Source organism: Calliphora vicina, chromosome 1 (assembly GCF_958450345.1).
Source record: "Calliphora vicina chromosome 1, idCalVici1.1, whole genome shotgun sequence".
Taxonomy (NCBI): Eukaryota; Metazoa; Arthropoda; class Insecta; order Diptera; family Calliphoridae; genus Calliphora; species Calliphora vicina.
The window spans coordinates 71,532,788-71,545,924 of NC_088780.1; the positions used below are offsets into that span (position 1 = coordinate 71,532,788).

General features: G+C 29.1%; 1 protein-coding gene across 1 annotated transcript in view; it reads left to right on the forward strand.

The window, feature by feature from the left end:
• Positions 1-13,137, forward strand: part of Myo81F (Myosin 81F) — a 708,752-nt gene that overhangs the window by 57,598 nt on the left and 638,017 nt on the right. Inside the window, exon 2 of the mRNA XM_065514962.1 lies at positions 5,345-6,061. Coding sequence (XP_065371034.1) covers positions 5,345-6,061 — 717 coding nt within the window. The remainder of the gene's footprint in view (positions 1-5,344; positions 6,062-13,137) is intronic.

Genomic DNA, 13,137 nt, shown 5'->3' on the forward strand with positions numbered 1-13,137 from the left:
ATTTTTTATTTTTTTTTTAAATATTTTTTTTCGAAAGATCGAAGAAATAGCTATCTATATTATTTGGGACACATTTTGCTAAGAACAATAGGTAATAAGTTACATGGATAAGAAAAAACCCCTGTTTGACCAAATTGTCAAAATTTTACCCCCTATAACTCAGAGAGTTCTCGACCGATGTTGTTGAAAAATTGTGTCTGAGTTACTATCCAATAGAGCTAACCTTGGTGCAAATTTCATCCCGATCGGAAGACATCGATTTCAAAAGTTGGTTCACTTGACATGAAATGCCCCATATATGTATGTACATTGCCCACTTTCAGCTTACAGCATCCTAAATTTATCAAGAACACAAAAAACAACAACAACGCCAAACGAAACAGAACACCAAAAGAAAAAACAAAAACAAAATACGCAAGGCAATGAAACCAACACACATCCAAACATACGTTTAATTGTATAAAAAACAACAACAACGCCAAAAGAAACAAAATACGCAAAGCATGCACATTCAAACATACGATTTGTTGATTTTTTGTCAAAAAAACCAACACACAACCAAACAAAAGTTTAGTTGTATAAAAAACAACAACAACGCCAAAAGAAACAAAACACACAAAAAAAAACAAAATACGCAAAGCTTGCACATCCAAACATACGTTTTGTTGTTTTTTGTCAAAAAAACCAACACACAACCAAACAAACGTTTAGTTGTATAAAAAACAAAAACAACGCCAAAAGAAACAAAACACAAAAAAAAACAAAATACGCAAAGCTTGCACATCCAACCATACGTTTTGTTGTTTTTTTGTCAAAGCATGCAATACATTGTGGTTTTTGATGAAATTTTCAGAGGTTGTCTCGGATTTTTGCTCATATCTCCGTTATTTATGGACGGATTTTGCTGATTTTAAATAGCAAAATTCTCGAAAGTATGTCTGACAGAATTGTTGAAGATTTGGATCCCGGAGATATCTGGGGCCTTCAGAAAATTTACTTCAACAGACAGACAGACAGGCAGGCAGACAGACAGACAGACAGACAGACAGACAGACAGACAGACAGACAGACAGACAGACAGACAGACAGACAGACAGACAGACAGACAGACAGACAGACAGACAGACAGACGGACATGGCTTAATCGACTCCGCTATCTATAAGGATCCAGAATATATATACTTTATAGGGTCGGAAATGAAAAATGTAGAAATTACAAACGGAATGACAAACTTATATATACCCTTCTCACGAAGCTGAAGGGTATAAAAAAGAATGCACTGAGTATAGAAAAAAATCATTTGTGTTTTGCCGACGGCAAATTGCAATTTTTTAAAAAAAGAGATTTTTTCACTTGTTGGTTATTCTTTTTCTTTTTTATAAAAACTCTTTTTATTGTCACTTTTTCTATTTGTTTTATTCACTTTTAAATTGAATAACGTACCTTTTTTTTCTTGGATTTGTGGGTAAGGGGGGTTTTAATTAATATATATCCAAAGGGTTTGGGGGAAAATTCCTGGGTTTTCACTGAAAATAAAAATATTTCAAGGCCTTGGGGGTTTCTATCCGGTTCGAAGGACCAAAATGTTTCCTTGAAATATTTCTCGAAAATATCGGGGTTTTTAAAAAATAAAAATACAATTAGTTTTTCGGGGTTTTAAATATAAATGGGTTTTTTTTTTTATTAGTTATTTGATTTGGGGGTTTTTTCAACTTGTACGTACCGCACTCTCGGGGTATACAAATGTAAGTGAAGTTAAAAGTAACAAAAAACTGAGAAAAAGAAATGAAAAGCGCCAAAGAGTAAAAACATAGAATCGCCAGTGAACAATAACTGCCGATCTACACTGTGCGCATAAAATCGTTTCATTCGCCTTGGCAGAAGAAACAGCGAAATTAATGTCTAAGCCGCAAGTATTCAAGGTGCGAAATATCGAGGTTATAACTGAAAATGAGAGAAATATAGTCAGTGAAATATGAGTCAGTTTTAGAGGCTTTAAATGAGAAACAAGGTAAAGCCAAAATCAATTCAAATGAATTGCAAATTTTTTTTTTAGTTAATTTGAATTAATTCAAAATCAGTTCAATTCAAATGAATTCCTAATCATTCATTTTTACCAAATTCATTTAAATTGACTCAAATTTCATTCAATTAATTTTTGTGTGTGAATGATTCGCTAATTAATTCAAAAATGAATGATTAATTTTCAGTTCTGGTTTATAGCATGCGGTTGATTAGTATTGTTTATAAGTATGGCAACACTAAATGTTAAAACTGCTTACATTAACATCGAAAGCTCTAGAATTCGAATATACGAGTTTTGACCGTTAAGAACAATCTAGGCTACTCAGATGCTGATGGCAGTATGTATAAATAGTGAGTGTGGTTGCAGTAGTAAATGAGTCTAATTTGGAGCATTGCTTACAAAATACATCAACTGCATTGTCGGTGTACATTATAAAGTGTGTGTATTTCTGCGAATTTATAAACGCGTATAAAAGTAACTATTTAATTTTGTTGTTGTACATTTGAATAAATAAAAGAGTTGTTAATAATTTTAAACTATTAAATTGCTTTTATTTGCAATCAAAAGTATCCGGTTTATTTAAAGAAAATAAACCACGTTTTTAAAAGGTAAAAACATAACAATATGTTCGACAACATTAACTGTTAAAGCTGCTACCATTAACATTAATGCTGTTGAAACCGCTAAAAATAGAACATTCTAGTTTTGTCTGTTAAGATAATTCATGAAAGTACTAGAAGATGGCACTGTGTATATAAATAGAAGCAGCGGGTTGCAGTCAGTAACCTTATTATAGTTTATGATTTATATATATACATTAGAGTGACAATCAGTTGTATGGAAAAAAATTTTTGTTAAAATTTTGAAGAGTGCCGGGTGGAATATTGTGACACTAGGCCTAAATGTTAAGTGCTGAAAATTTGAGCCAAATCGGGCAACGATTTCTGGACGCGCATCGAGGTCAAAGTTCAGATATATGCAAAATTTTACTGTTAATATGGAATAAATAGGTGAAACTCGTTAACTTTCTGCATTGTTTTCTAGAAATATGTAGATTTATTTATATTAATGAATATTACATTAAAAAAAAGTTTTGGAAATTAACCCTGTATCTCCTTTGGTTCAAAATGACCCAATACTGTATTATCGCCAAAATTAGAGAAAAATGCAAATTTTTCAGTTTTTGAAAAAATGTTGCTACTAAATAAATACTTTTGCAATTGAATGCAAAAGAATCGAAATATGTACGTAATTATCGTTGTAATGAAATATAAATGACAAAATTTGATTAAAAAATGTTAAAGTTATTACAAATTCGCCAGACCATTACCGTGTTTCAGGCCAATTGAACAAAAAATTTAAAAAAAAAAATTTAGATATTTCGAGAAAAATTTAAATAAAAGCTAATTTTTACTTAAAATATGTCCATATTTACTTCTATATACGTTTTTGTCTTCGTAGGATACCGTTAACCTATTCGCAGGTATGGCCAAAAAAAAATTTTTTTTTAACGGCTGTTTCAAAACTCCATTTTAAAATTTTTAAAAATTTTGTTTAACAAATTTCAGATTTTTTCGATCATCACATTGGGGTTTATTGAGATCAAAATAGGGAATAAAAATATGAAAAAATTATATCAATACCTCTTACAGTTTTTCCGTACCTGCGATTGAAATTTTGCGTTTTTCAAGAAAAACTAATTTTTTGTCCATATTTAGGCGAATGAGTCCAATTTCCTTACTGTTATAAATTTTAAGTAAAACCTATTCATAATATTATAGTCCTTGTAATTTTAAATATGTTCTGAAAGTTTTACTGAAATCGGAAAACGATAACATTTGAATCGTGAAGGTCAAAGGTCAAATTTTTCAATATTTGGAATTTCTAATGAAAAGATAGCGAAATGTTACATATTTTTGGGCCGATTTTCATGAAACTTGAGGAAAATATATATTGGGGTCTAGCATTTACAACAACAGTGCAAAAATGAATTTTAACCTTTAAGAGGACTTGGGGTCAAAATGGTTGTGTTTTTCTTGATTTTAAAAGTTGAGAATAATTTGGACCCCAAGTGCTGCTAAGGGTTAATTTCCATTTTTGTGCTGTTATTTTAAATTATGGACTTTCTGTTATATTTTCCTTAAGTTTCATGAAAATCGGCCCAAAAATATGTAACATTTCGCTATCTTTTCATTAGAAATTCTAAATATTGAAAAATTTGACCTTTGACCTTCACGATTCAAAGGTAATCGTTTTCCGATTTCAGTAAAACTTTCAGAACATATTTAAAATTATAAGGACTATAATATTATGAATAGGTTTTACTTAAAATTTATAACAGTAAGGAAATTGGACTCATTCGCCTAAATATGGACAAAAAATTAGTTTTTCTTGAAAAACGCAAAATTTCAATCGCAGGTACGGAAAAACTGTAAGAGGTATTGACATAATTTTTTCATATTTTTATTCCCTATTTTGATCTCAATAAACCTCAATGTGATGATCGAAAAAATCTGAAATTTGTTTAACAAAATTTTTAAAAATTTGAAAATGGAGTTTTGAAACAGCCGTTAAAAAAAATTATTTTTTTTGGCCATACCTGCGAATAGGTTAACGGTATCCTACGAAGACAAAAACTTATATACAAGTAAATATGGACATATTTTAAGTAAAAATTAGCTTTTATTTTAATTTTTCTCGAAATATATTAATTTTTTTTCCTAAATTTTTTGTTCATGTGGCCTGAAACACGTTAATGGTCTGGCGAATTTGTAATAACTTTAACATTTTTTAACCAAATTTTGTCACTTATATCTCATTACAACGATAATTACGTACACATTTCGATTCTTTTGCATTCAATTGCAAAAGTATTTATTTAGTAGCAAAATTTTTAAAATATCTGAAAAATTTGCATTTTTTCCGAATTTTGGCGATAATACAGTTTTTGGGTCATTGTGACACAAAGGAGATGCAGGGTTAACTTCCAAAAAAAAAATTTTAATGTAATATTCATTAATATAAATAAATCTATACATTTCTAGAAAACAATGCAGAAATTTAACGAGTTTCACCTATTTATCCCATATAAATAGTATAATTTTGCATATATCTGAACTTTGACCTCGATGCGCGTCCAGAAATCGTTGCCCGATTTGGCTCAAATTTTCAGCACTTAACATTTAGGCCTAGTGTCACAATATTCCACCCGGCACTCTTTGAAATCTAAAAAAAAAAAATCGGCTGTCACTCTAATATACATATGTAGATAAAACCTTTACTTGAATATAACGATTATCCTCATTTAATATTTTCAGCTTGGAAATTGTAACTGTACTGAATCTGATATTCACATGTCAAAAGTAGTTTCAAACAAATCCTTACCATCGCTGCCGGAACCCACAATGCCTCCACCTCCACCACCTCTTTTAATTAATAATAGTGATGATCATTTAGATAAAGTAAAAACTAGTGCTTTAATTTCAAATAAAATAAAGCCAGAGCCTATTTACGAAGCAGTTTTAATTGGAAGTGACATTCAAAACAATGATGGCAAAAAATCTCAGGATCCTGATGTTGCTATATCTGAGACAAAGGATCTAGTCCATCATAATAATTTATTAAATGATTCCAATTTATGTACATCTGTTGCTGTGAAAACAATACCAAAAGTTTCTAACACAATTCCAAATCCAAGGGATTCAGATATATGTACAGAACGTGAGCAAAGGCGTAAGTACCGAGTGGAAAGGAAAATTCTAGAAATGCATCAAAATACTGCCGATATCCAAAAAGATTTATTCAACAATGATGTGCATTACGATATTATGGAATTTGCAGAACATTACTTTAATATTCACGAAAGAACTCCGGAAGGTACCATAATTGCAACTTTAACCAGAAAAAACAAAAAACAAGTTGACCAGATCCCGAAATATGAAATGATTACTTTTTTGAGGGGAGACCGAATATCCTCATCACATATACATATGTATGATCCAGAAAATGTAGTTCTGGCATGTAACATCTTTCGCGTAAGTATTTAAAAAATTTTCCATTTTTATCAAGTTTGTCTACCGATAACGGTAATTAAAAATATTACATTTAGAGCCAATTTTTTGGATAAATATAATTTGCATTCTTTGTTAAAACCTAGCTTAAACTAAATTTTGTATTGTTTTTCACTTATTGTTGATTTATTTTATAATACAGATTTAACTGAGTATCATTGGTCAGTTAAACCTATGTCATAACTGTCAAAATACGAATAGCTAAACAAATAAAATAAACAATTTAGCAAACCAGTTTTTTTTATTTGTTTTATTAACATTACTATAATTTTTAGTATATATTTTATTAACTTTCACTTTTTATTTATAGTATATAAAACTATTGCCATATTTATATCGAACATTTTGAAGAATGCATATATGATTTTACTGAAAGTATAGTAATGCTCACAAATTGGACACTTCGTAATGCACTAGTTTGAATAGGGTTAGGGTCGAACAATTTCTAGATCATTTTAAAATAACTGGAGGTTACATTAAAATGTTACACAGTGCAACACAAAAAATTCAAACTCCTTCTCGTGTGGAATTTCTCGATATGTCCAAGCTAACAAAACCGTATTTGGGTTTAGCTAGTTTAGCTGCTGTTCGAATTTTATGACCTCATGTATATAAACATGCTATTTTCTCACGGTTATATCTGGGAAATCAATTCAAATTCCTGTCTTCACCACAATTTTAACTATAGACTAGGATAAAAATGCATAAAATAAACTAACCCGAAACATTTTTAAATTTTTTATATATTTTTTCACAAAGCTGCCAAACTGTGGGAAATTCGTTAAGTAATCTTAAGAAGGAATATTTCTTACTCCATAATTCTTCAGAACATTATAATACTGTAATAAGCTTTTTTCACATTTCCCTGCTGTATTTTACATCTAATATTCGAGATTTTTGTTTATCAACTATGTTGAACAGCTTGAACTGTCCCTAGCAATCAATACAAATGTCATGTAGCTGTCATTAATGTAACAAGACAATAACACATTATTTTGAGTGAATAAAAATTGAACACCAAACACATTAAATAACAAGTGCGAGATGTGGTGGTTATATTTTTATAATAATAATGATGATTTATATTGAAATAAAATTTTATTTGTATTTTTAAGTTTGTGAAAAATCAATAATAACACCGTACGACACTCAATATTATACGCGAACCGGATGATATACGTCTGAAACAATAAATTAAATGGAGAAAAACTGCGTTTTCAGTTTTTCATTTCGTGATCCTGTTTCCTTTTTTTAAAAGGACTTAAAATTTTCAGAGGAGTACATTTTTAAAAAATGTTTTCAAATACTTCTAATCATCCTACCATGCCAAATTTGGTGTCAAATGATCAAAAACAGTTGTAAAATATTTTGTATTATTTTTATTTTATCCTGTAAGGATCAAAAGATTTCAGAAATATCCTTTGAAATTTGTATCCATGAATATCCTTTTAGATTTCCAATAATTTTTTTTTCCAAAAAATAGTGAGTAAAATATCCAAATATTCTATGCTAAATGTCAAAATTTGATCCTTTATATAAATAAAGTTTAAATTAAAATATAAAACAAAATTTATAAGTATACAAAAAAGTTTTATTAAGAAAAGTGCATGTTTTTAACCTACACCACCTTACGGTTGCTGTAACGATATTTTATTTATTACACGCAGAAAAACAAATTTACAACTCTACGATTTCTCAAAAAACGGTTCATTCAATTAAATTAAACCTAAAAACTTCAACATTATAAGATAAATTATAATATAAAAACACAATGTTAAAAATTTATGGACAGCAAATGTATGAACGTCTATTTGACCACAATGTTCCCTCATCTGTTCAAAGCGTTGATGATGAGGTTTCCGAAATACAAATGGAGCAAAATTTTAAAAACCAATTAGAATACTCAATCAATATTGAAAAGAAAAGCCCTAAACATTTAAAATCAAATGCTGAAAGTTTTAAGCGGGAATTAGATTTATTTGAAGCAAGTAACAATCGGAGAATACATTTTGATTGTCTTTATAATGCTTTAATAACGATAAAGCCAACACATGTTTAAAGCGAAAGAGTTTTCTTGTCGAATGACTTATTGAATGCATTAGTAATTTTGACAAATCAATTTTTTTAAAAAAATAGTTCTATGACGGACATATAACATTATTTTTATTATATAATATCGGTATTCACAATGTAGAGTACTTTCTATAGCAAAGTAGCAAAAGAGTTTAGCAGAAAACAAAATACATTAGAACTACTTTTTTACTGCTTTACTCTTTTTAAACTATATGAGGTAATTTTGAATTTCATATTTTTGTTTTGAAATGAATTTAATTTTATTTTAAAATATATATATTTTATATAGAAAAAAACAAAAGAAAGAATCTAAAAAGTGCATTAAAAATCCCATTAACATATTAATCGACATCGAATAATAAATATACGTTCACAATTTATAAAATTTTGTGACACTTACGGCCATTTTCACAATGTACGATTAAAAGTTAACGTGAACTTTAACCGCAAGTTAGGCTAATATGAATTTCACAATGTACGATTAATTCTTAACTGACACTATTTAACAACAAAGTTGCTGTTAAATATAACCGAATAAATTTCGCCGGTTAGCATCTTAATTGTAAGAAATATAATAAAAGAACATGGAAAAACATTTATATTTTTGTAATATTTATAATTTTTAAATGTGTAAAGCGAAGAAAAGTAAATTTTGCACGGGGTGATCCATATACCATCCGGATATTGCACTTACAAACCAAACAACAAATGTGCACTTATCCTTGTTGGTTTTCAGTAATTGTTGTTCAGTTTGTTCTGTAAATTTTACAGTTAAGTACCTAAATATTTTTGAGTTTTATACGTTTTTTTATTATACCACTAAGAAAACACAAATTATTATTTTTTTATGCCGTCTTTTAGACAATCAATCTTTTCATCAAATCAAAATTTTCAATCTTTCATTACACTATTTTTCGTAAACAAATGTATGCATTATTGCCATACTTTCTACTGAATGCTTTGGTTAAGTAATCAAATGATGGTGAAACGTAAATGGGTAGCCGTTGGTTAAATGGTCCCCGTTAAACAAACCGACAGTTAGTTAATTTTCCGGTTAAAATGAAATAATCGTACATTGTGAAAATGGCCGTTAATTGCTCTTTTACTCTACTATATCATGAAAACTAATATTTAATTTTATAGTAACAAGTGATCTCCAAATATTTTAACAAACTTATTTTGGTTTTATGTGGGTACAATTGAATTGAATTGTAATGTATTGTTTTTCTTTTTTTTTAATAAAATGACACAATTTTATAAAATAATTTTCTTCTTTACTTATTTTTCTAGTTAAAAAACATTCCCGGGATTCCCGGGAAATGAAATTTTTCATTCCCGTTTCCCGGGAAATTAAATTATCCGGGAAACCCCAAACCCTAGTGATGTGATATGTGAGTCCTGGGTGTGAAATTCTATGAAATTTTGTAAACACAAGTTTCCTCATATTTAAATGTACATAAGGTCTAGTATTATTGTGCGACATCTCACACCCAGAGATCGAAAATAACTCGTCCATATACCAAAAAACCCAAATTGTGATTTATATTTTTGTGATAAAAATAAATCACTGAAAATAACAGTTATAAACTGATTTCTATTTAAATAGTTTGGTATGACCTTTATTAGTTTTTGTTGTTTTTTAATGGTTTGGTGTGAGATAAACAATTCATTTGTTCTTATTCTTAATAACTGTTACTTTCTCTTCAATTTACATACAATAACATATTATTAGTAGTTTTTAACAAATTATGGAAATAATATGATAAATATGAAATAATGAAGTCTGTGTAACAGAAATGAGATTTTTTTTTAAATTGTTGTTAATCTTTTGATAAATTTTATATATTTAAGCGTTGATTTGAAATGCATTTTTGCGATTTATTTTTCATGTTCGCAAATAAAAGTCACAAGCTGACAAGCTACGAAAAAAATTAATTATAAATCACTCATCCAGATTATTTGTGTTTCTTTCTTTTCTGTTTCTCTCAACCCCAAATCACTCTCTCAGTGATATATCACAAAAAATTATTTTTAAATGGGTGTGAATATGAATGAGAAACCATTGAAATGAAAGTGAACCCGTTATTTTCGGTCTCTGCTCACACCAAATTCCTGCATTAATGAGTGGTATATGTATTAGTTTCAAATTACAAGAGTTACTTTTATTTTCTGTTAGCCTAACTATTTCTGAATCGTTTTGTTGCTCCTGAAGTAATTTGTTCAAATTTAACTCACTTTCCGCTAAAACATCAATATCAAAAGGTCTAGAACGGCTATCAGCTACCACGTTCGAATCGCTACGGATATATCGAATATCTGTGGTAAATTGGGAAATATACTCTAAATGTCTAGTTTGCCTTGGACTTCTTTCAGTCTTTGAGTTCATAACAAAACTTAGAGGTTTATGATCTGTATAAACTACAAAAATACGACCTTCTAATAAGTATCTAAAGTGCTCAATATTTAAATATATTGCTAGTAATTCGCTATCAAATGTACTATACATTGTTACTGCCGTAGTAAGTTTTCTTGAGAAAAATGTCAAGGGTTCAACCTTACCATTATAAAGTTGTTGTAAAACACCACCACAGCAACATTTGAAGCGTCAACAGTTAATGTTAAATGATTTAGTAGAACACGAGACGCAAAACTATATTCAATATCATCAAATGTATTGATAGCACTATCGTACAATACTAAATCTTAACGTCTTTTTTTAATGGCATCGTTCATTAATTCATGTAAGATCGCGGTTTTATGCGCTAAATTGGGTATATAACGGTGGTAGTAATTTACCATACCAACGAATTTCTTCCGATGGTTGAATACCATTCTCGGATATACTCAAAAAATTTATATTATCTACTCCGAAAGTACATTAACCCGGTTTTATGTTTAATCCGTATTCATCTAATCGTTGAAATACTGTTCTCAAATGTTCGTAATGCTCTTCTTCACTTTCACTAGCTATTAGAACGTCATAGAAAGTCAGTGAAAACAAAATTTAATCCACGAAATACTTCATTTATAAAGCGTTGGAATGCTTGACCAAAATTTATTAAACCGAATGGCATTCGTAAAAATTCGAACATTCCAAATAGTGTAGTTATTACAGATTTGTAAATATATTCCTTTGCCATTGGTATTTGATGATAAGTCCTGATTAAATTTAATTTCGAAAAGATTTTCATATTTCGCATATTCATATTTAAGTCAGGAATGTGTGGTCCGGAACTGTCAGCGGTCCGGAACTGTCACAGCATTAAGTCTTCTAAAATCACCACAAGGTCGCCAATCTTTGGGATAAGATGAAGTGCTGAAGAAACAGAAGAGTTTGATGGTCTCATATTCCTGCTTTGACTAAAAATTCAAATTCCGTCTTAGCTACTTTATATTTTAAGGGATCTAACCTTCGAGGCTTAGTAAATGGAAGGAGACCTTCGGTATTCAATCTATGGACCGTTAAATGTTTCTCAGGTTTGATGTAATCTGGTTCCGCAGTTAATGACACAAACTCTTTTAATAATTGAGTGTATTTATTATCAACGGGAAATAATTTAGGTAATGATATATTACATGTAGATGATATTGCATTTACCTTTAAATTCGTAAGGGAATCTAATAGCCTTTTGTGTTTTACATCAATTAAAAGATCGTATTTACTAAGAAAATCTGCACCGATTATAGGTTTCGAAATGTTAGCAATAAGAAATCTGTGGACATTTGACAAAACGACTTCTCTCGAGATAAGACAATTTTACAAGATTTTTGTAGTAAATATAAAATTTGAATGCGCTTCTTTTGGTCTTATCGCCGTATTTCTATGACTTTTAGAACATAAGATATGCAATCGAAAAAACGACCTATTTCAGGTTTTCCCCAATTTCAATTTGACAAAACAACTTTTCTCATAGAATTCAAAACATTTAAAAAAAAACTAGTAACTGCCTTTTGACAAAACAGCCTAAATCTATTTAGTTCTAGCACATTTTTAGCAATTATTTTTTGATAAAACAGCTTCTTTCGAAAGAAGTCGTTTTGTCGAAAGCAAAGATTGAAAAACATACCACTTGTCTGAGACAAGTAGATTTTTAAATCAGTTGATCGCGAGTTTTCGTTTTGACAAAACGTCTTGTATCGACTGAGGTTCTTTTACAAAAACGAAAATTTAAAAAAGTTAAGTCTTATCTTAACATAAGTGCTTTTAAAAATGGAAATAAGATGAAAAGAAGTTGTTTTGCTACTTAATACTAGAATAAATAAAAATAAATTAAAATTCGTGTAAATGAATGAAGTAAAAAACTTGAAGCTATGGCCAATAAAGTGAAAAAAGAACACGTAAATAGACCATAAAATAGAAAAATCTTTGGCTAAAATATATGGTTCAAGTGAAGGAAATACTTTGATTGCCAAAAATTTCGATCATGTGAATGGATTGACCATACATTTCTAGTTGTGGGTCATACGCATCTTGAGTTTGACACAGTGCATGAACAAATTGAAAAAAAAATAAGAAAACTTCATCCATTTCAATATACCACACACACGACTGGGTAAATTTAATAATGGCTACAAATCGTTCACGAATTAAACAAAAACTATTTTTTAGATTTTTATATTTTTATATTAAAATTCAACGTAATCAAATATTTACTGTTTTAAAGGAACATTTTTATATTTGATTAATTATTTGGCTATTGTACCGAAAAAGTTGAATAATTTTTGTTAATAATACCGAAATATGTTTTGTCAAATCAACTTCTTTCGACTTTTTTTACATTTCATTTTCACAAAACAACTTGTTTTTACATAAGCCGACTCTAATTTAATTAACAAGCTGTTTGCTAAAAATATATTTGACAAAAAAGCTTAAATTTTTTTGTTTTAAAGAAAAAGCGCTAATTGTTTATTGGATATTTGTCTATAATGTTTATATATAACACTTCTTTAACTATCTACACAAAAAC